The sequence below is a fragment of the Fusarium pseudograminearum genome, chromosome 2 (assembly GCF_000303195.2).
Source record: "Fusarium pseudograminearum CS3096 chromosome 2, whole genome shotgun sequence".
Lineage (NCBI taxonomy): Eukaryota > Fungi > Ascomycota > Sordariomycetes > Hypocreales > Nectriaceae > Fusarium > Fusarium pseudograminearum.
In genome coordinates, this window is record NC_031952.1 from 5915860 (window position 1) to 5938061 (window position 22202).

Below are 22202 nucleotides of genomic sequence, written 5' to 3' on the forward strand. Positions count from 1 at the left end.
AAACAATGTGTCTATTCAATGTAGCTTGGCATTGTTTTTATAGGCTTACGAATATACAATGAGTAACAAACTCGTGTTACATGTTTCTACGATGAGAATTGACAGTGTTCTTAGTATCGCATCAATTAATTGGTGATGCTATAGGGTAGCCCTACTTCCAACAATGTGTCGGTTCACGCACTGAAACATTCCGCATTCTGACTAGTCCAGCGGAAGCGCGTCATTAAGACAGGAACATCATCATTAAAAGACCAGCCCCTTCCAAGCCAATCCAGCCGTCTCTTTGCTCGATCGAACCAGCCGTTCGGTACTCCAGATCGAGGCGTTTTCCCCATCGAGTAACGGCTGACGATCATCCTGTAGCCCAATCTGAGGCAGAGTCGCCAACCAAAACCCAGGTTGCGTGGTCTAGTCGGTTATGGCATCTCGTTAACACCGAGAAGGTCCCCGGTTCAATCCCGGGCGGAACCTTTCTTTTTGCTCCTTGACCTTCTCACAGCACTATACCCTTTGCGGTATCAAGTGAGACAGACATCCGCGACGCGACCAGTTCATTCAGTCATCACAATTCCTGTCCGTGGTTCGTGTAAAGACGCGTTTGTTTTATTATTTCCCTAGTAAGGTACTATGTATGCCCTTGAACATACCATCGCCTAAGCTATGGCATCCGTCTTATCGCTCTGTTGCGTTTCTGTACCCGTCTCGCTGCTTGCTTCTTTCTTTACCGGCTTGGGCAGAATAAAGACCGCCGACACCACCATAAGACCACAAAGAGCCGTGTAAAATGCCCACATAACCCTCAAACCACTGATGTATCCTTGCTTGTCCGTCTCGCCCTGTTCTGCATCATTCGATACATGAGTCAAATTACCACCGCGAACAGTCCGTTGAATCAAGACTGTTCCAACCACAATCGATATGGAAACAGAGAGACCACGCAAGAAAGTATACGCAGACATAGCAGCTGCTATATCTCTCTGTCGAACATGAGTCTGAAGCGCGATCATCGGGTTTTGGAAGAGGACACCGCAGCCTAAGCCTGCAATGATTTGGAAAATCACCAGCTTGACCCACTCCTTTCGTTGTCCGAGGCTGATGAAGAGACCTGTACCGATAGCCATGAGAGAAGCGCCGATAAGAATCAAAATCTTGTAGTTTCCAGTCTTTCTCACAAATATACCACCAAGGCCAGTCGAAATTGACATGGGAAGGATGAGAGGAAACAAGGTGAGTCCGGAAATGATGGGCGAGAAACCAAGGATGACCTGGAAGTACAGCGGTAAGAAGTAGTCGTATGAGATGAAAATGAAGGAGTGCAGATTTGCCACAGCGAAAGAGGCCATGTTTGTTCTGCTCTGGAAGATCCGGATGGGAATAATGGGATTCTTGGCAACTTTGGCTTCCCATACCATGAAGAGCGCCAGGATGACAACTCCAAAGACAATGAGGCAGATCACAAAAGCAGAGTTCCAGGGTGCGAGTCCGCCTGAACCAGCTTCAAGACCGTAGAGGAAGCAGATTGTGCCACCGATGATGAAAGCAAAGCCAACCCAGTCAAGACTGCGCATGCCGTCAATAAGAGGTTCCTTCTCGATGTTGACCTTGAGCAGGAAGAAGAGGGCCACCAAGGCAACGCCTTCAAAGGGTAAGTTGATGTAAACTGTGGACATGGTTAGCTGATGTATAGTGAATTGGTCAGCTGGAGTATACTTACAGCACCATCTCCAAGTAACGGCTTGGGAGAAAACACCACCCAACACGGGGCCAATGGCTCCAGCGATGCCAAACACAAGTCCTGTGATACCATAGTATTTGGCACGATCCTTCAAGGGAAACAAGTCTCCAATAAGAATTGTGATGAGCACCATGCAGCCTCCACCACCGAGACCTTGAACTACTCTTCCACCGATGAGCATACCACTCGAATTTGCCAAGGCGCAAATAAGACTTCCAGCCATGAAGAGGCCAGTGGCACTCATCATACTTGGCTTGCGGCCAACTATATCAGAGATCTTGGCCCATACTGGCGTCACCGCTGTTGTGGAGAGTGTATAGGAAGATCCTATCCAGGCATATTCGCGAGCCGATGTTTGTAGTTCATTGCCAATGGTCGGAAGCGCTGTAGCCAAGATTGTTGTATCCAATGCACAAAGGAATAGAGTTAAACAAAGAGACAGTACAACAAGGCGTCGCTGAAGCGTAGTCATGTGTGGAGGAACGTATGAGGCCCCTGTCTCGACAGGTTCCAGACGGGAGCCCACAGCATCTTTCTCGTTGTGTCCATCTTGTTGGTGTGAGGGAGACTGTGGCTGTGACTGTGATTGAAGTGGCTCCGACATGATACGCTGAATGTAACAGTGAAGAAAGAATCTTAGTCGAAACAGCGCTCGCGATTATGTAGACGAGGACGAATATTGAACGAACCACTTGGAGAATGGGATGTTGTTAGTTCGGTTCGCTTCGGTTCGGAACTGAGGACCCTGCGCAGTGTTTCTCCCTTGAACGGGACCGGTGCGAATGAGCGGGAGGCTTTATTTTTTCTAGTTGAACTTAATTGGAGAACGAATTGAAGCAAGTGATTTAGTCAGTCTTTTTTCTCTACTCTGTGGTCCATCTCAGCGTGGCATATTGAACTGGCAGACACTCATCATTTCGCATTCTGACGAGTCGTGATGGGGGGACAGTACTGGTTGGACTTACTCGTGTTGCCTCAACCCCGGCCTGGCATGCTAGAAAGGAAACCTTTATCCGAACCGAATCGAACCGAAGTTGAGCGACGAGCTAGCAAACGCCTCCTCAGTAGTCTCAACAACCCCCATCTCCAATGAGAACAACGATATTGGAACATGACCAGGCAATGCAGGGCCTCGAACACCCTGTCTCTTTTCAGTGAGGGACCCCCATCTCTTAGTTACCCCGCGAGAGATGAAGCTTGTCAGGCCCAGGGTAGTAAAGCTTGGCCACGGATGGCATGAGAGACGAAATAATTCAGCCAATTCAGTCCTGAACAGAACAGATCTTTGCTTATTTATTTTCTCTGCCTCAAAGATAGCTCAGAGCCGTGAAAGTCTTCCGCAATTCGGAGACATCCATGAATGCGGGGGAGTTGTTTAGCGACTTTTTACCCTGGACGCTGCTTATGATATGCGTGTGGGGGATACAAATTGTTGGCGACACCCTCGGTAACCGTCTCCCCGAGACGAGTGACGTTTCTTCTATTTTACTCTGAACTCTTTCTGTTTGTCGCTTGAACAATGTCTTCTACCATGGACTCAATATCGCAAGAATCCCAAAGCCTCTCCCCTACGCCGCGCCCTCCCCGATCCAAACGTGGCCGTCTCTCTTTAGCGTGCACTCAATGTCGCAAGCGCAAAGTGCGATGCGACGCGACAACCCCCAAGTGTCGCAATTGCGTCTTACGAGGCGATGAATGCACAACCTTCGACCCGCGACGACCCAATGCCGTAGCAGTGAGGAAATGGCCGCACAAGAGTTCACAGAGCACGTCGACGCTGTCGCCAGTAGAGCGCAGAGCGTCCATCGTTAGCCAGCATAGCTCTCCAGCATCGCTCATGGGATCACAGCATACTGCCACGACACCTTTGTCGGCGAGTGGGAATAAAGAGAGGGTTCCCTCGTGGATTGAGCGCGCATACCAAGAGAGTCAGACGTCGCCCGAGAGCGGGACTGATGGGCAGACAAATGACAGTCCCGATGTCGTTATGAACACCGATGAGTCGTCGCATCGCATAAAGGTTGGTTGACATCTTCTTGGTGTGCTATGCAACATCGATTGATCTGTTATAGTACATGGGTTCTAGCAGCCTGCAATGCCTCACTCGCTTCATCGATCTCTTTCTCCAGCGACGAGGACTCGATCCCATCGGCAGACATTTCCGATGGGGAATGTGCTTTACTGAGGAGTTTTCGCTGCCCTTAGTACCGAGCTTGCCAGACCTACCCAGCATGTCCGTCATGGAACCCTGCATAAAGAAATACTTCAGCCGCACGCATCCTCTAATACCAGTACTCGACCATACGGAGTTTATATCCGACGTCTTGCGCTTTTCCGATCTACAACAAACATGTCCGAATGGTCTCCAAGGAGCGATAACGTCTGTGGACGCACCTGCTGTCGCTGCAATCTATGCCGTGCTTAGTATTGGTATGGATGATCACGAAGGCACAATATCGCCTGCAGCTACGGGTTATCTTACAGGTGCTTATTCTCTTGTGAGCCACCTACTAAGCTTTCCATATATGAGCTCTGTCCAAGCCCTTGTTTTACTAGCAGTAGCTATGCGCGCAAGAGGTAGGTCTTAAAACTAGCATCGTATATCGCTTGACTGACCGTCTTCATAGGGAAAGATGGCCAATGCTGGCATCTACTCGGCCAGGCAATTCGAATAGGCTATTCACTAGGTTTCCACCGAAAGATTGTCATATCAAATCCCAACGAGGACTCGGGACATCAAGTTGACCGTCAGTTGCACTCTAGAGTCTGGTGGTCGTGCTATGCGTTGGAGAAGTCCATGCAGCTTGAGACAGGCCGACCCAGTGCCATCGAAATCACCGACTGCGATCAGCCACTACCAGATAAAAGCAGCGGGTTGAACCAATGTTTTATCAGATGGGTGTCTCTTTCTCAACTGGTTGGCAAGATCAGCGAGCACATCTTCCAAAGAAGAGCAGAGAGTGCTCTTGAGTTCTTGTCGGGCATTGCACTGCTAGATCAGGCACTGATTGACTGGCTGGACGAAGGGACAGAGGATGCGAAGACAAACCAAAACGCAAAGACCTCGGAAGAGAAGTCATTTGCAGTTTTTCTGTCTTTGCAATTCCACCAGGCCCAAATCACTCTTCTAAGGGCATCACTAATATTCCCTGAGACCTCATTTCAGAATCAAGTTCAGAGGCATGAGTCCAAGATTCAGAGTATCTCGCGGTTGTTACAAAGCCAAGTTACCTGCGTTGAGGCTGCCAGGACCATCATAACACAAGTCGCCGAGTTTGCAGACTCTCAACCTGACTTTTTGCTACTGACGCCGACTCCCACATTTTTGGCAGCCGTAACACTCGCACTGCAAACATTTAAGAAACCACATAAGCGAATGGGCCGATCAGATGGTGAGCTCGTGAGAATAGGATCCGACTACGTTGCTGAGTGTTATCGACGCGTCGGCCAGCACAGTGAATTCGTCAAAGGCGTGCTAGAACTATCACTGCGCGTCAACCAAGTCTTGTCTGGAGACACCTCAACTATTCAGACACCGAGACTGCAACAACAGGACTCTCAAGATGCGAGCCTTGACCAGAGAATGTTGTCGCCAAGCCAATTCTGCGACCCCAGTGTTGATTCGTTCGTATTCGATCCGTTGGAGTATTTTCAGGATCCGTTTCAAGCGATGCCGTTGGACCACTTCTGGGCGGTGATGGAGAGCGATTTCGCAACTATTGGTGATCAGGGCATGTGTTAAGATGTTAGTTTAGTGAACAGGAGGATACAGTCTGAGTTCAGGAAACGATACCCAATAGCAACCAAGTTCACAGCGTTTTGTGCCCTCAAGAATTGTTGGTTCGTGAAAAATACCGGGCTTTATGCCTGAACTTCTCAAAATACTCCTGGTCAACGTCGCCAGGGCCATCGATAGTGAGCTGAGCGCAGGCTCGACAGGTTTTATCGCAATTTCAGATCTTACACGGGTCGCGCACGATAAAAGTAATGTGTGATTGTTATGGTCGGTTTCATGGCCTTGATCACCGAGCCGAACCGCAGGCAGGCTTTCACGTACGATGGTGGTATCATCAAAGGGTCTCGGGGATGAGCGTTTCTGGTCTTTATCCCTAAACATGCAGTTGGTACATATGGTTATGTTTCAGCTCACATTTCTCCACTATGTATGTTGACGGGACACTTAGTAAGATACCATGATTAAAGATCAAGAAGAAGCACGGCGCTTTCAAGCCTGATACTTAAGCAACTATACCAATACACTGCAGTAGCTATATGGTGGTTCAGAAGATACCACTTGGACGTCCCTCCACTATGAGACAGCACTGCAAAATAGGAGATCAAAGCAGGGTAACTCATCCTCAAATTACACTTTACAGGCAAGCACGAGGAAAACAAGGACCGGGGTTGTGCATCGTACCAAACAGGGGGCGGCAAAGTCAATCATGAGAGCAGCATGCTTGGAGTCTAGACTGACTTTCTTACCATGTATTCCGCACCTATCTAGATTAGGCCCTGTCGCATCTAGTGAGAAACAATTTAAGCCCTGTGGCATCCACCGCCCCTCGTGTAATAAACCGAGCCGGTTCGGTCAAGCACTCGGTTCGGGCATATCCCCACGCGTCCGTGATCTGCTCACTAGCACTACCCCGGATTTTAGTTGCTGTTGGAGGCAGTGGAGTAGTCGAACAACTTATTCGAGTTGCATATAAAGGATTGACGACTTCGACTTATGTTCAGAACTCAAAGTCAACAATAAACTACCTGACTCGTCCGTTCTGTTCACACACATCGACACAATGGCTCCATCAGCAACCACCACCACCACCACTACACAGGAGCACCCTACGCTCACCCTTCGCCCCGAAGGGCTCGACCGTATCGTTATTGACGGTAATGACCGACGATATGGCGACTGGAGAGATGACCTTGTCCGTGATGGCTACGCTGTCATCAAAGGTGCCATTCCCAGAGAGCGAGCATTGAGCTATGCCAATCGCATGTATGGCCTGCTTGAGAGCTTGTAAGTACACTGGCAGTGTAAACCAAAAAGCCTCCAACTAACATCCACAGTGATCTAGGATACAACCGCAACGACCGCTCCAGCGTCCACCCCGACAAGCTTCCCGTTATCAACGAGAAGGGTATGCTTTTGGGATATGGTGCAGCCCACGAAGACTTCGTCTGGAACATTCGCGCTGAGCCGGGTGTCGTTGGGGCTTTCGAGAAGGCCCTCGGCACCGAAGACCTGATCGTTTCCTTCGATGCTATCAACTATGGCTTTTCGAACCGAGAGAACCTACCAGAGAACAAGCCCTGGCCTCATCAAGATCAGGATCCCGACAAGCCCGGCTTCCGTTGTCTTCAGGGACTTGTGAACCTGTTGCCCAATGGCCCCAACGATGGCGGTCTTATCGTTGCAAAGGGTGGTCACCTGTTGAGCAAGGAATTTCACGATGACATCCGTGGCACTGAGGACCGTATTCCTGCTTGGACCCCGGAGTGGTACGGATTCACAGACAGAGGCATGAAGTGGCTTGAGGAGCACAACTGCGAGTGGTACAAGGTCGAGGCTGACCCCGGTGACCTGATCGTCTGGGACTCGCGAACTCCCCACTATAACGTGCCCGTGAAGGGTACCCAGGACCGCTTTGCCATCTACACTTGCTTCATGCCTGTGACTGAGGCAACACAGGAGGACCTCATCCGCAAGAAGGACGCTTTCGAGCGCAGAGTCGGCACTACACACTGGCCCAACGCGCGACACATCGGATCTAACGAGGCTAAGAGGAATGGAAAGCCCGATCATGTTGTTCGCGATAGACCTCTGCACGAGCCACAGCTCAATGAGCGGGCCTTCAAGTTGACGGGTATTCCTTACATCAAGGCAGAGGCCAGCTAGAGGTGAAGGGAAATGGACAATGAATGAATTATTTAAAGATTTATGTAGTATAGGTAGCAACAATGCATTACGTTCTTTTTTTCGCGACAAGATACATGGATTGAGAAATAGCCGTAAAGATAATATGAAGAGGGTGGTGAATGACAGAGAAGTCAAGTAATTGTAACATTATACCGCCGGAATTAGTGACGTGTACAGTGCAATACAACTAAAAAAACACCACCAAGTGACTGGAATTTAGTGCTCCGCCGCTAACTGAAAACAAATAGCGAACAACCCAGAATGACCGTGGGACTAGATGCATGACACCAAGTACCTAGGCTGACCTTGGAGAAGCAAAAAGTCATTTGTAGTATAATGAGTGATGGAACAAGCGTCTTGTATTACGCGACTTGAGACTGCATCTTAATTCTTGTTTTGTTGAGGCGACAATCACGCGTTGGATCACCGTCGTGCCATCCTTCAACTCCATTTATAGACCAAGCCTGACTACCTGTGGGCGGCAAAAACGTTGACCTCCAAGCTTCAGGCTACAAGAATGAATAGCATAAGAAGTCCAATCTAAATAAGATAAGCTGGTCTACTACTTTCGTCTCTTATGTTGCTCACTGCCAATGTTTTTATGCCCTTGGGCTTGTATCTCCACGTTGAGCATCCAAATAGTTAGCCGAAACATCGGACACTCACACACAAATGCACAATCCAGAAATCCCCATCCGTTACGGCAAATGTTTCGGGTCGTGTTTGAGGGGTATTGTTATGGTGATGGTTGCTTCGGTTCGCTGATCTCGGTTCGGGCTCGGTTCGCTGACGCCCCGGATCTGCCAGATGCTAGCGCCTCCCTGGCAAAACCCTTGGCAGTCGCGTATAAGATGTAATTTGAACGACAGATTGAGCTTGGTAATAGCAAGAAAACAGAATATTCAACAAAATTACCAAGTCCATCATGGGTAGCCTGCCTGATCTGCATATCGTGATTGTTGGTGGTGGAATCGCTGGTCTGGCAACTGTATGTTCCCCCAACAAGCCTGTATGATGCACCTGAAAAGAAGCTAAATTGTCCATTACAGGCCTGTGCCCTAAGACACCCAAACAGACGCATTACAGTGCTCGAGCGCTCTCGTCTTCTACGTGAAGTCGGCGCTCTGATCTCCCTTCAACCCAACGCCAGCAAGATTATCACAAAATGGAAACTTAATCCATTTCTAGAGAGCGCAGAGCCTCAAATTGATCAAGGTTTCAGAATTTTTGACGCTGATGGCAAGTTGGTGAGAGAGCTGCCTTTCCAGAAAGGACAGTTCGGCGCAGACCGTGTTCTTTACCACAGACAAGACTTGCAGTCTGCTCTTGGTAATGCAGCTGTCAGCGAGCTTGCTCAGGGAAAGCCTGTGGATATCCGAACTGGTTGCCAAGTAGCCAGCATCGACTGCGACGAAGGAGTCGTGACACTTGACTCTGGCGAAAAAGTCCATGGAGATGTCATCATTGGAGCAGATGGCATTCACAGCGTTGTGAGAACGGCCGTGGTAGGAGAGAAGAGGGAAGCACTACCAACTGGTACATCAGCATATCGAATGCTCATCCCAGTCGAGAACCTCAAAGATCTGTCTCTTCCTGAGAAGGTTTTGGATCCTGCCGACCCAAAGACGACCATGATCATGGGCCACGACAGAAGAATAATTATGGGCCCCGGAAGAGGAAGCAAGCTTTACGGAATCGTTGCTTTAGTGCCAGACGAGAAGCTTTCAGAAGAAAGTTCAGATAGTTGGGTAGCCCCTGGCAGCATTGAAAAGCTCTTAGAAGCATACTCAGACTTTCCATCATGGCTACACAACATCTTCAAGGCAGCACCAGATATTGGACTCTGGCAGCTACGAGACATTGACCCCCTGCCAAACTGGGTCAAGGGACGAACCATCTTGATCGGAGACGCAGCGCATGCTATGTTGCCCACACAAGGACAGGGCGCTTCACAGAGTATTGAGGATGCAGAGGCCATTAGTGCATTCCTGTCCGAGGTTCACTCCAGAGATCAAGTTGGAGAGGCATTGAAGAGGGTGTTTGCTGCAAGGTATGACAGGGCAACTCTGATCCAGAAGTTCAGCAGAGATCAGGCGAAGCCAGCAACGGATGGAGTGAGCAAGGAGATCAAACTGGATCCTGCTCAGTTTATGAAGTACAACAGTGACTACGATGGTGCTGTCGAATGGGAGGAGCGCCAGAAGAACGGAACAGCAAAGCCATGATAACAGACAGGAGTATATAGTAATAGCAACTACATTTATGTGTCAAATTCATACTAGGATACAAAAACCAAGTCGAGTCGAATATGTCAAGTAATGAATGAGAAATGAACTAAAACATTGATTCATACTGGCGATTTCTCAAGGAAACACACATACCATAGAGTAATAGACTTTACTCACAATCACCTATACACCTTCATATTATCATTAGCAATGAATAGAATGCCTGAAACGGCAACTATTCTAAAGATAAAACTCAACCGAAAGAGAAGGACAAAGCACTAAGTTCTATTCTTTATTATTTCAACACTTGAATTCCATCATTGATACATATTTGAGACAGATGGAGATTGCATAGTCTATTAATTCTTGAGTTATCTACTCCAAAATCATTCAAAATTAAACAATAGGCAGTATAAGCCTGCTTGGGTAATCACCACCGTAGTGAATCTTATGCTGACCCTTGTTCTTCTCGCTCTCCGGCCTTGGCTTGGAAAAGGCAGCAAGCTCGCTGAATCCGGGGTATTGACCCAGGATATCGAGCTGAAGGCTTTCACCCTCCTCGTAGTCGACACCCATGCACCAAATACCGATCTCAAGTTTGACCACTTGACCCTTGGGAATCTTCTGAACCTCATCGTGAGGGTGGAAGGGGAACTGGGGGTGAATAGACTTCTTCTCGTCGATCTTCCTTTGAGAGGCTCGAAGGATACCCATAGCACCGTTGTGCATTGTGAGACTCTGGCGTTCTTTCTCTTGCATTTCTGAAATGGCTTTCACAGGGGTCTTTTCGATGGGGAATTGCAGATGGCTCAGTTCCTTGCCAGACTTGTCCAGCTTACGGACCTGGCAGAAGACGACCATATCGTCAAAGTCATCACAGCTCATGTATAGCTCAGCCTTGGGCATACCGATAATTCGTGTGTGCTTGTCGAATGTGTAGCGGAACTTGGAAATGGACCACCGATCTTCGGAGTTGTAGGTTGAAACACCAGACGAAGGAGCAGAATCGAGAAGTGCGCTACTGTCACCCAGGTAGAATGATCGGTAGTCGGTGTTGGGAACAGGGAAATCAGGAAGCTCGATGTTGCTCTTGACCTTGCCCTCATCAAACTGGAGCGTTGTCCAGCGGACTCGAGGTGTGTCTTCCCAATCGTTGTCAATGCCCTTGAGATACTTGTCAAAGTATTTCTGCGAACTGTTAGTCATACATTCAGTCAAACATTGCTAGTTGAGGACATACCTTAAGCTCAGGGTAGCTCTCCTTGACACCGTAGAGTTCAAACCACTCCTGATGTCCACACCATTTGATCCACTTCTTCTCACTGCCCAACTCCATCCAGCCTCTCACAGAACCCATGGTGTGGATCTGACTAAGATCAGAGCCAGTGATGAAGACTGGGATGTTGATCTTGCTGAAGTCGACACGCTTATCGTTCCAGTGGGCATTGGCTTGAGGGCTGCGACGGTACATCTCAGCGATATCCTCAACTCCATGCTGGCCCTATTTCAAATAGTCAGTGCCAGTCTCAACATATCTTGGACTAAGAGATCTGAGTAGGTAGGATTTGACTTACCTTAATGACGAGCGTTGTAATGAGATCGAAATTACTCATAGTAAACCAACCACCACGGCAGAACTGTTCTCGGAAGATATCTCCAGAACCCTCCCAGGGTGCAATGGCCTTCAATGATGGTGGGTTCTGAGCAGCAGCATGCCATTGCATGATGGCCAAGTAGGAGTTTCCAGCCATACCGACATTGCCATTGCACCAGGGAAGCTTTGCCAGCTCCTCAATAACATCGTGAGCGTCCTCGGCCTCCTGGGCACCCATGCAGACTGCGTCTCCGTCACTGTTGCCAGCTCCTCGAGCATCAACGTGCGCGATAGCATAGCCTTGGTTAACCCACCAGGCAGGGTCCAGACCTTCAAACTTCTCCAGACCACTGACGTCGTCCTTTGTCAAGCAGCAGGCCCAGACACAGACATTGAAGATCATGTCCAGAGCTGAGTACTTCTTTCCATAGGGAGACCAAGAAACGATGACAGGTACCTTTTCTGAACCTGTGGGGCGGTAGATGTCAACATAGAGACGGCAGCCATCGCGAACGATAACCTCAACATCATGATCGATGCGGATATCAGAGTCGAGAGTTCTGGCATTGAAAGGAGCAGAGCCCTTTTTCAGGACTTCTGTCTTGCCAATGGTAGGCTCAACGTAACCATTGTTGCCAACCTCGGGCTTGTTGAGGGGCTTGAAGGCGACTTGGACGGGGGGAGGCATATTAACTGAGTTGGGGTAGAGGTTTGGGAAGTAGATGGTCAAGAATTGAGTGAAGGCGAATCGCCTCAAAGATGACAACTGTGAAAAGTCTTTGTTAATCCAGAAAAGTAATTGAGAAGTATTGAGTAACTTGTAAATATGATAAATAATTCTCTTGACTGGTTGATTCTGTAGAGAGATTGAAGAGCTTCTTTAAAGTCTTCGGTCTAATGATAAGAATCGTGAACAGGTAAGTGGGGAGCTTCAGGGCTTACGGTTACATGTTCACGGTCTAAAACAACATTGAAAGAATTAAGTAAGCATATAACTCCCAATCAGACACTAAATGTGACTTGCTTATTTCTTCTCTGACAGGATTGGACGACTGGGTCAAGGGTCGGTTCGGGCTAAAATCCCCCACGGGGTAACATCAAAGATGAGGGGAAAAGATCGCGGGGATGCAACACGGTTGATCATGCAACCACAAAGTGGGAACCGCCATTCCTAATTGACAGTCTCCGATTGGTACTGGCATTATCATGTCCCTTGAGGCTCGATGTCAAGTCCAATGGTTGACCCTGTCAGGTTGTAGATAGCGGCTACGACTAGTGTCACTTGAGCCATGATCCGAATACAACAGAGTCCGGTCCGAACCGAAGTACACCGAACCGAAATAATGCTCAACTCTCCTCTCCTCAACCGTGCAATTCTGATTCCGAGCCGGTTAGGGCTCTCATTACCCCATACTCTCACTTCTGAGGCCCGGATCAGAGATATAACTAGCTTCAGCCTCAAGGTCATCTTAGCGTTTCTCATCATCAACACAACACTTTCAACTCTGTTCCATCACATCACATCTATTATCCCTTTCATACAGTCTTCACAACATGTCTACCACAGTCACAGTTGAGCCGACCCAAACAGTCGCCGCTCGGTTTGAGACCAAGGACTTGGTCGAATTCGACCCCAATGTCGTCTACAACGACTGGCGAGATGAGTTCCACAAGACAGGCTGCGTTGTCATCAAGAACGTGATTAGCCCCGAGCGAGCTCAGTACTACTGCGACAAGCAGATTGAGTGGCTCAAGAAGTTCGAGCTCGGCTTTGATGACAAGGACCCCAGCACTTGGAACGCCGATCACCTCCCCGTCAGCTTTAAGGGTGGCATGTACTATGGCTATGGTGCCACTCATGAGAAGATGGCTTGGGAGGCTAGAACCGAGCCCAAGGTTGTTGAGATCTTTGAGAAGCTCTGGGAGACCAAGGAACTCCTCTGCTCTTTCGATGGCCTCAACGTCTCTCTGCCCAACCGCACAGACATCACCTGGAGCCCCTGGCCCCACTGTGATCAAAACCCTGAGCGAAAGGGAATGCAAGCTGTCCAGGGTCTTCTGAACTTTGCCCCCAACGGCGACAAGGATGGTGGTCTGGTTTTGATGAAGGGCTCATCTAAGCTCTTCAACGAGTTCTTCGCTCATAAGAGAGAGTCTGCTGATCACGAGGATGCTCCCCCACCGGAGATCAAATACATGGACCTCTTCCTTTTCAGCAAGAAGGACGTCAAGTGGTTCGAGGACAGAGGCTGCGAGATGTACAAGGTCAACATGGACCCCGGTGATTTTGTTCTCTGGGACTCTCGCACCATGCACTATGCCAAGTTCCCCGAGGGTGATCAGATCCGCCACGTTCAGTATGTCTGCATGACACCAAGAAAGTTTGCCACTGAAGAGGCACTCGAAGCCAAGACTTACTGTTTTAACAATTTCGTTGGCACTACTCACTGGCCCCATTGGTAAGTCACTCATAATTACTATTGGTGCATCGCTAACTATTCTACAGCAACATCCGCATCGCACAAGAGAAGCCAATGAGGAATGGCGAGATCTGCCCCAAGTACCGCACAGAACCATTTGAGAAGCCTGAGGTGACAGATCAGATCTTGAGATTGGCGGGTGTCAAGTCTTATGACGAGTAAAAGATGGTTATGGGAATGTCATTTTGAAAGTACAATGGTCCAGGGCGGACAAAGATCTTGTTACAGTATCATAGTTATTTGCAATCTACACTGAATTCTTCATACTGATGTGTCTCCAAGTCTCTTTGTTGTTTCCGAACCGATAATGGTCAAGACTACGGATATCTTAGTGTCACGATAGCAGTTTGGATAATTCGTCCCGGCAGAATGGGTTGACAACATTGTAGTATTCTTAGTGCTGTTGGAAAAGACTCAACAAATCTAGATTGCCTTGTCGTCTTGTCACACTGCACTAAAATTGCATGGAACTGAATCTCAACGTGCATGTGTCTCTGTTGTCTGTCATGTTTGAACACGCATATCGGCAGTGGGTTTTCCAATTGACACCGCGTGATAGGCCATGTAAGCCCAGACACTTGGCATGGGGGTCGTTAGTGAAAACGCCACAGCAAGGGTCTCGACTCGGTTCGGTCCAAAACCCCAAAATCCGGGGAAGAATCCGGAGTGGCGGATCTCGGTTCGTGATAAGTCTAACCAGCTTCATCTACGCAAGCTACCCAAGACTTCGGGATGTGGTCCTCCTGCGGGGAAACAAGGTTTTGCGGGGAGATGCACCAGCCAAGGCCAAGCGTTGATATTTGCCTAGCGAGGGATAATCACCTCCTTGTTTTTCCCATCTTTCGTTATCTCTTGGCTCGTCTGTCCAATATCTATAAAGTCCTGAGCCATGGCGTCGATCTGGAGAATCTTTTCCTCAGCTTCCTCAGCAAGCAAGCCAGTTCAACACACAGACACCTTCAGCAACAAATCCATCATCATGGATACCAAGTCCGATGTCAATCACGTCGAGCATCTCGAAAGGGATTCCCTCGACGTGATCCAGGTCTCCAAGTCAAAGGTCGAAATCAGCGGCACAGTCAAGCTCACTGAGGGCAGGACTGTCTTCATCCCAACCCCTACCGCTGACCCCAGAGGTGAGATTTTGACAACTCCTTGACGTCCGATTAAAGTGCTGACTTGACCAGACCCCCTGAACATGAAGATGTGGCAAAAGGCCACTGTCCTCATCATCATCTCGCTCTGTACGTGCAATTCCGATCCCGAACGCGTTGGATACAACGATTAACATTGAAAAAGTCTCGACAATTGGTCTGGCATTGGTATCAGGATTTGGAGGCCTTCTGGGTTTCTACATCCCAGCCTATTCAGCTGCTGGCAAGGGCTATGCCGACATCACGCACTTGATGACTTATCCCACACTCTTTATGTGAGCTTCCCTCCAATACCCAGCATCAACCAGTGACATAACTGACATCTCTATAGGGGTATCGGAAACTTGATCGGAATGCCCATCGGTATCGCAGTCGGTCGACGAATCGTTCTCATCGCAGCTACAATCATCATGATAATGAGCGCTGGCTTGTGCGCTGGTGCGACCAACTATGAGTGGCATCTCGCAGGACGTGTTATTCTTGGACTGTCTGCTGGACAAAGTGAGGCTCTAGTGCCCATGATCACACAGGTAAATATATCCTGTAGCATTTTTGCAGGACATGCCTAACGGAAGCAGGAAATCTTTTTCCTCCACGAGAGAGGCCGATGCATGATGATCCAACAGACCATCCAGACTATCGCTACAGCCGTCTTTGTGATCTTCGCCGGTCCCATCGCGGAAGCTATCTCTCCCGGGTGGTGGTACGGCCTCGGCGCCATTCTGTCAGCCGTCTGCTTGATCCTGACCTTTTTCTTCGTCCCTGAGACCAAGTACTACCGCCCCAGCTCATCCTACCAAGCCAGTAGTGGCTCCGATGATGAGGCAACTGTCATCCTCTGCACAGAGCGCCCTGAGCTTGATTACGTTAACTTTGCTCCCCGAACTTGGCGATCTGACCTGCGACTCTGGGTCGGCGAACCTGAGTGGAACAAGGTTGTGGAGATCTTTACGGTAAGCTAGCTCAGTTCCATGAAAGTCTCGACCTTGCTAACCCCTGTCTAGCAAACCTTTAGTCTTATGCTCTTCCCCAATGTCATGTGGGCCTTGCTTTTGAACGGTCTTACCCTTGGTGTGAACATCGCCATCGGTACTACTTACGGTCACATCGTCACAAGCCCTCCCTACAACTGGCCCCAGTCTTCAGCTAGTTATGTCAACGCTGGCCAAATAGTCACGTCTCTGGTCGCCCTGCCTTGCTTTGGCTATGGATCTGACATGCTGATCAAGTGGTTTGCCAACCGTCGCAACGGAATGCATGAGCCTGAGGTTCGCATCATCCCTCTCGCTTTCCCCATCATCGTTGGTGTCTTCACGGCAGTGCTATATGGCATGGGTGCCACCCACCCTGAGAACTACCATTGGTTTGTTTTTGTTTGGGCAGTTGCCGGTAAGTTTGCCGAACAACCTTTCTGTCTAATACATCACTGACATAACTATTAGCTTATTACTTTGCCTTTGTTGGAGCCAATATCGTTGCTATCACGTATCTTCTGGACAGCTACCCTCAGCGTGCTGGTCCTCTGCTTGTTATCATCTGTGCAATGCGCGGTGTCATGTCATTTGGCGTTTCCTACGGCATCTCTCCTTTCATTGACAGAAACGGCTACGACGGTGCCTTTGCCGTCTTTGGTGGCTTGACTGGAGCGTTTGGTGTTATTGGTGTCTTTATCTTCATCTGGGGCAAGAAGATCCGACAGTTCACTGGACGTTGGGCAATGGATAAGCCCAAGAGCGATTAGTTTCAGTGCAGTACAAGGATAATGTCCGGATGAGGCGATGTTGGTGTTCATTGGACGATGGTATGATGGTCAGCTTTAGTTGATAGTATATATGATTACGCAAGACTACAATCGAATTGCTGAGTAGGCTCAGCTATTTCTCGAACACCTCTATTTAACGCAAGAGTATGACTATGTGATAAAAGTTCATAAATAAGTAAACCTGTAATCTAAATTGCATAACGTCTTGTAGTCTAGCACCTTTCATATAGGCTGTATACCTCTCTGTGTGTTGAAATGTGACCATCTTTACATCAGACCGCAAACGGATCAGCGCTGGGATCAGTGTTGCGTACATATTCAGATCCCTTAGCCGTATCGTCTGCAATATCCTGTCCATATTGCTCGGCAATGAACGCATACGTCATGTCGATGCCAGCCGAGATGCCAGAAGATGTCCAGATATTGCCGTCGACCACCCATCTGGCATTTCGTGCCCACTTGACATTGGCCCCCTGAGTCAGTACCTGACAATGGTTAGTGAAAGACTTGGAATTGGTAGACATCACCCACCCAATCAAAGGATCTCTTGTTACTGGTGGCTTCTCTGCCATCCAGAATCCCTGTCTGGGCCACAATCGCACTTCCGGTGCAGACTGTCAAGAGATACTTGAGCTTGGGATATCTCTCCTTGACGAACTGGCGAACTCTCTTTACGTTCTCTGGATCCCTGGCACCAAAGCCGCCCGGAACGAGCAGAACCTCTATATCATCTGGTGCCGTATCGTATGTGTGAGTGGGCACAACGCTTTGTCCGATGCAAGCAGGTCCGCCCTCCACAAACGTGGACACAGGATCAAGTGAAGTGTGCAGAAGGGAAACTTCCATATGCTGCCGTTTGGACGTGAAGTTCAAGACATCGAGGGGGCCAAACACGTCTAGTGCCTGAAATCCAGGAAATAGGGCGACAGCATATTTTGTGGGAGGAGACATGGTGTTCAATTGATCAGAAGTGAAGCAGGATACTTTGGCAAGAGATGGATAATTCACAGCTTGATAGTGCAGTGAGGGGTAGCGAGTTTTGTCGCAAGATTTGTCAGCATCTCAAAACATCAAAGTTTACATGTCTTAGACAAACAAGATAGTTGGAGTAGAAAACATAACCTTCAAGCTTTAGGGTATGGAAATAAATGACTTAAAATTATAATATGGATTGCATAAAGTAAATTGCTAATTTTGTATCTTCCACCTCGAACCGTCCAATTTCCCGATACCCTGACGAAACCATCACATATTTAGCCAAGCATCTATCGTATATATGTCCTCTCATTCCGCACTGACATTGTCACTTTTAACTTCTGGACCCTTTCCTTTCTTCCCAATGCTCATCTTGTCCTTCGGCCCTTTGGTGAGCCAGAACAGCACAGGTGCTGCTGCCATGTTGAAAATAATGTACACCCAGAAAATCCCAAAATTCCTCCAACGGTCGTTATAGTTTGCACTCACTGATTCAAGGAAAATGTTGGTGTCGTTACCACTGCAAAAAACACATTCGGTAGTTGATCCCATGCTTTCCGCTGTAAGGTAACCATCAAACGCCTCGATGTAAGGTTCCAAATAAGAGGAGCAGTTCATAGAAGGTGGCGGGGAGAAATGTAAGTACTCTTCTGTGGAACAGGAGATTTGTGAGTTGCCGAGACCGACAGATAGAACGCCAGAGAAGAAGTAAGTGAATGGCGACACCCTGTACATGAAGATCCAGAATCCAGGCATAGCGTCGGGCGACACGAGGATTCTGATGTAGTGTTAGCCAGTAATTACATCGATTGGGTTGATGAGCATACCCGCAGAAGATCAAAGATAGCGAATGTAGTAGGTTAGTCAAGTTGCCAGCAGCTTCAGCGGAACCAACGGCAGACAAAACCATGTTTGTAAACGTCCCGGCAAAATTCATGAAGGCGAGAATAAACAAGAACATGAGCGCCTCTCTTTCTGGGCCCTCCTTTGCCTCCAAAGCGTTGTGTCGAAGCCCAATGGGATAGTACCAGGATACGAAGATGAGAAGCGCTGATAGAGAATTCCAGGGGATCTCAACAAGTAAATTGGAGAGTACGAATACCTGCCATGAATAAGTCTTGGATGGACTTTCCCGAGACTGGTAAAGGGCCCGCTGAGCATCATAATGTGGCATGATCTGCGAGCAGACATTTGCAAAGATGACAAGCAGCATGAAAATGGCATACATCTGATTCTGCAGTCCGTGAAGAGAGTTGGACAACTGCCAAAAAGAGAAGCCGATGAAGAGTGCCTGGTTCTTGGTTAAAAACTGATTTCCTATGCTTTACAGGTAAGACTTACACTGAACAGACAGAGCGCAACCTTGGAGTAGAGGTATGAAGGAGTGCGCCAGTACTGCTGGAATACCCGTTTCAGAACAACATGAAGTTGCGTTGTGAAGGATGCTGCAAATGGATGCAGGGCATCTACGTCACTCGGGTCTGTGATGGTAATTGCTCGCTGGGAGAGTTTTGCCTTCTTCATAGCCAGCTCTGCTCTGACTGCCTTGCGTTCTGGGGACTCATTCCAGATTGCCGGCCAGTCTTGTTCACTAAGGGACCCGGTGATTTCGAGCATCCACTCTGCAGGGTTCTCATCAGGCCCGCAAGTACGAGCTCCATTACGCTCAAAGTAGCTTGTCATTGCTTTTGAGGAAGGGCCAATGTCGCCGAAGTACATTGTTTTGCCTCCCATAGCAAGGAAGAGGAGGCGATCAAAGACCTGGAAGAGGTGAGCAGATGGTTGGTGGATTGTGCACAGAATAGCCTGGCCGTTGTCTGCAAGTCTGCGGAGGAGTTGAAAAATTGACCAAGCCGTCTGACTGTCGAGACCTGGATTCTGTTAACACAATGCTTACATAGAACGTCGAAGTACTTACCTGAAGTGGGCTCATCCAGGAATAGAAGCAAAGCAGGCTTGGCAACGAGCTCGACACCAATGGTTAGTCGCTTCCTCTGTTCGATGTTGAGACCTGTTGACGAATCATCAGCATCGAGGCTAGTCCTTGGGGGCTGTTCTAACACCTACCTTCACCAGGTACACCGACAATAGCATCTGCATATGACCTCATCTCAAGAGTGTCGATGACATGCTCCACATACTGTAACTTGTCCTTACGAGAGGTAATCCGCGGCTGTCGAAGGAGAGCACTGAATGTCAAGGCCTCTCTGACTGTTGTTGTTGAGAGGTGAAGATCTTGTTGCTGGACGTATCCAGTCTTTCGCTGGAACCCTGTATCCCTTGGTTGTATAATTCTTATGAGTGATGTATGTAACATGAGCTGCACCATTGTCTTAGTCGAGTTCAACTTGAGGAAACATCACATCAGGACAACAAAGTGTTGAACGTAGGGGGTATCACGTGTAATGTCACGTGATACATACTTATATATATATCTCTTTTCACTTCTTGCAGTCCTTCAACTTCAACTTTCAATTATTCCTCCTACGTTGTGGTGGCATTCATAAGTCAGCAAACAGAACATCGCCTACCTTAAACAAGATCATATTGGAGATCATGTCATGCATACGCTCAAGACCCATGTTTGCCGTCGCAGGCTTGCTGTACTCTGCAATTGAGCACAAAAGTGCAAACGTGTCATGGAACAGAGACGGAGTGATACGAGCAGCTGCTTCTGGAATTATACCTGCAATTTGTGCGACACTCGTATCAGAAGAACAGAGCATTTCGATTGGCATACTTGGTACGTTCAATATGATCATGCTCTGCATATGAGATGATGGTAGCTGAGACACGAAATATAGCCTGCCGTCAATTGGCATTTCCAAGATCGACATCTCATCGATCTTGAACTGATGATTGCAATGTTCTTGGGCCACTCTGTAACCAGATCGTATAGAGGCGCGCCAAAAGAATGCCTGCACAACATCGATAATTGACGCAAACCGGTTCTTTGCATCTGCATCTGCATCCGCCAGGGCTTCCTGCTTGTGCTTATGGATACTCTCACCAGGAAGCAAGAAAACAGTGGTTTCTAGCGATCGTTCGCTTGGGGCTGCCGGCCATACAGGGCTGCCCGCAAAAATGGGCGCTGGGGGAAGACTCAGCGACAGGCCATTCTGTTGCGCAGTGCTATCACCATTTTGGAAAAGTCTCGTCTCTGCAATCTTCTCTGGGAACGGCAGATATGCCCATGTTCCCGGATCTACTTCATGAGCCGGCTTTGCATATCCAACTTGTTCCCAAATGATCTCAGAAAGATCATGGTTGAAGCTTTCGGTGTCAAACCAATCGCAAGTTGCTGTTTGGTCCCCGTCGAGATATCTACAGCACTCAGCCCAGACTCTCAGAGCCATCATGACACCCACAGCGTCAAGACAGGTGTGAATGAAGTTGGTTGCCAACATACACCCGCCTTCGACAAAATTGGCTTGAGCAAACAAGATATCAGCTCGCATGGCTGGGAATGGGCAGCAGTCTAGGACGAGCTTGTCGCTAAACAAAGACGGTGGGAATCCGACTTCGCGCATCTTCAGGAATGATGGGAGAACCTGAGACAAGTCTTTATAGACAAGTTGCCTCGGCTTTGAAGACGCGTGAAGTGGCTCAGTAGGTATCGTGATGCGATATTCTCCCTTTTTGTACCCAAATTCGTTCTCTGAAGCCAACATCATCCTGCCGTCAAGCTCTGGAATGATCTCAAAAGCCTTCGCCAGGTCTCTCTTCAATTTGGCAAACAATCCATCGAATCTGACACCCGAACCAAGAGCGAAGTAAAAGTTCAGACCCATGAAGTAATTGGGATTCACGGCATTGGTGGGGTTCATCTTGGACCCGAGTTTTCATTTGCGCTCGGCAATGAGTTTCCCGAGATGGGTCGCTCCTTCCTCACCCACGACACGCTCAACATGACTTACATAATGTCGTTCTCACGTGGCTCTCAACGACACTGAGCTCCTGCTCAAATACAGAAACTGAAAGAAATGCCATCAATCCCTTCTGAATACCCCCTGAGCCGTCAATTCTTTCAGTGCGTTCAGGTACCTGCCGACCCCTACAACAATGGCCACTGCCGCCCCTACGATCACTATTACAGCGCCTGATGGCACCCAAGTTCCAGTGCTTGTGTTCGCTGCCCCTACTACGGTAGATGAGGCTATTCCCGCTGCAGAGTTCTTCTCCCAGCAGTTGTCTGCGCCTGCTTCTGAGCCCAGCTCACCTACAATCCCTTCCTTCGGTATGTTCTTATTAGCAGCTTATTAGCTTATTAGCTTATTAGCTTATTAGCTTATTAGCTTATTAGCTTATTAGCTTATTAGCTTATTAGCTTATTAGCTTATTAGCTTATTAGCTT

At 48.5% G+C, this 22202-nt stretch overlaps 10 protein-coding genes across 10 annotated transcripts; 6 read left to right on the forward strand and 4 right to left on the reverse strand.

Annotated features, from left to right (window-relative positions):
- Positions 1-653: 653 nt before the first annotated feature.
- FPSE_06094 (uncharacterized protein) lies at positions 654-2339 on the reverse strand (the record flags this gene model as incomplete). The annotated part of the gene is made up of 2 exons (XM_009259212.1): positions 654-1660; positions 1715-2339. The coding sequence occupies 2 exons, from the start codon at positions 2337-2339 to the stop codon at positions 654-656; spliced, it is 1632 nt and encodes a 543-aa protein (XP_009257487.1).
- A 915-nt stretch (positions 2340-3254) lies between these two features.
- FPSE_06095 (uncharacterized protein) lies at positions 3255-5477 on the forward strand (the record flags this gene model as incomplete). The annotated part of the gene is made up of 3 exons (XM_009259213.1): positions 3255-3755; positions 3808-4312; positions 4363-5477. 3 exons carry the CDS (start codon positions 3255-3257, stop codon positions 5475-5477), a joined length of 2121 nt encoding a protein of 706 aa, XP_009257488.1.
- Positions 5478-6531: 1054 nt separating this feature from the next.
- On the forward strand, positions 6532-7634 carry FPSE_06096 (uncharacterized protein; the record flags this gene model as incomplete). The annotated part of the gene is made up of 2 exons (XM_009259214.1): positions 6532-6755; positions 6806-7634. The coding sequence occupies 2 exons, from the start codon at positions 6532-6534 to the stop codon at positions 7632-7634; spliced, it is 1053 nt and encodes a 350-aa protein (XP_009257489.1).
- Positions 7635-8580: 946 nt separating this feature from the next.
- On the forward strand, positions 8581-9880 carry FPSE_06097 (uncharacterized protein; the record flags this gene model as incomplete). Its single annotated transcript, XM_009259215.1, has 2 exons — positions 8581-8643; positions 8705-9880. 2 exons carry the CDS (start codon positions 8581-8583, stop codon positions 9878-9880), a joined length of 1239 nt encoding a protein of 412 aa, XP_009257490.1.
- A 399-nt stretch (positions 9881-10279) lies between these two features.
- FPSE_06098 (uncharacterized protein) lies at positions 10280-12165 on the reverse strand (the record flags this gene model as incomplete). The annotated part of the gene is made up of 3 exons (XM_009259216.1): positions 10280-11071; positions 11124-11384; positions 11458-12165. The coding sequence occupies 3 exons, from the start codon at positions 12163-12165 to the stop codon at positions 10280-10282; spliced, it is 1761 nt and encodes a 586-aa protein (XP_009257491.1).
- An 866-nt stretch (positions 12166-13031) lies between these two features.
- FPSE_06099 (uncharacterized protein) lies at positions 13032-14119 on the forward strand (the record flags this gene model as incomplete). Its single annotated transcript, XM_009259217.1, has 2 exons — positions 13032-13936; positions 13984-14119. 2 exons carry the CDS (start codon positions 13032-13034, stop codon positions 14117-14119), a joined length of 1041 nt encoding a protein of 346 aa, XP_009257492.1.
- An 817-nt stretch (positions 14120-14936) lies between these two features.
- Positions 14937-16852, forward strand: FPSE_06100 (uncharacterized protein; the record flags this gene model as incomplete). Its single annotated transcript, XM_009259218.1, has 7 exons — positions 14937-15093; positions 15145-15201; positions 15257-15386; positions 15443-15641; positions 15690-16064; positions 16116-16500; positions 16554-16852. 7 exons carry the CDS (start codon positions 14937-14939, stop codon positions 16850-16852), a joined length of 1602 nt encoding a protein of 533 aa, XP_009257493.1.
- Positions 16853-17145: 293 nt separating this feature from the next.
- Positions 17146-17824, reverse strand: FPSE_06101 (uncharacterized protein; the record flags this gene model as incomplete). Its single annotated transcript, XM_009259219.1, has 2 exons — positions 17146-17358; positions 17405-17824. 2 exons carry the CDS (start codon positions 17822-17824, stop codon positions 17146-17148), a joined length of 633 nt encoding a protein of 210 aa, XP_009257494.1.
- Positions 17825-18157: 333 nt separating this feature from the next.
- On the reverse strand, positions 18158-21675 carry FPSE_06102 (uncharacterized protein; the record flags this gene model as incomplete). Its single annotated transcript, XM_009259220.1, has 6 exons — positions 18158-18626; positions 18676-19139; positions 19190-19719; positions 19767-19859; positions 19916-20119; positions 20418-21675. 6 exons carry the CDS (start codon positions 21673-21675, stop codon positions 18158-18160), a joined length of 3018 nt encoding a protein of 1005 aa, XP_009257495.1.
- Positions 21676-21910: 235 nt separating this feature from the next.
- On the forward strand, positions 21911-22085 carry FPSE_06103 (uncharacterized protein; the record flags this gene model as incomplete). Its single annotated transcript, XM_009259221.1, has 1 exon — positions 21911-22085. A coding segment is annotated over one exon (175 nt), but the record flags the coding sequence as incomplete, so codon positions are not given.
- Positions 22086-22202: the final 117 nt, after the last annotated feature.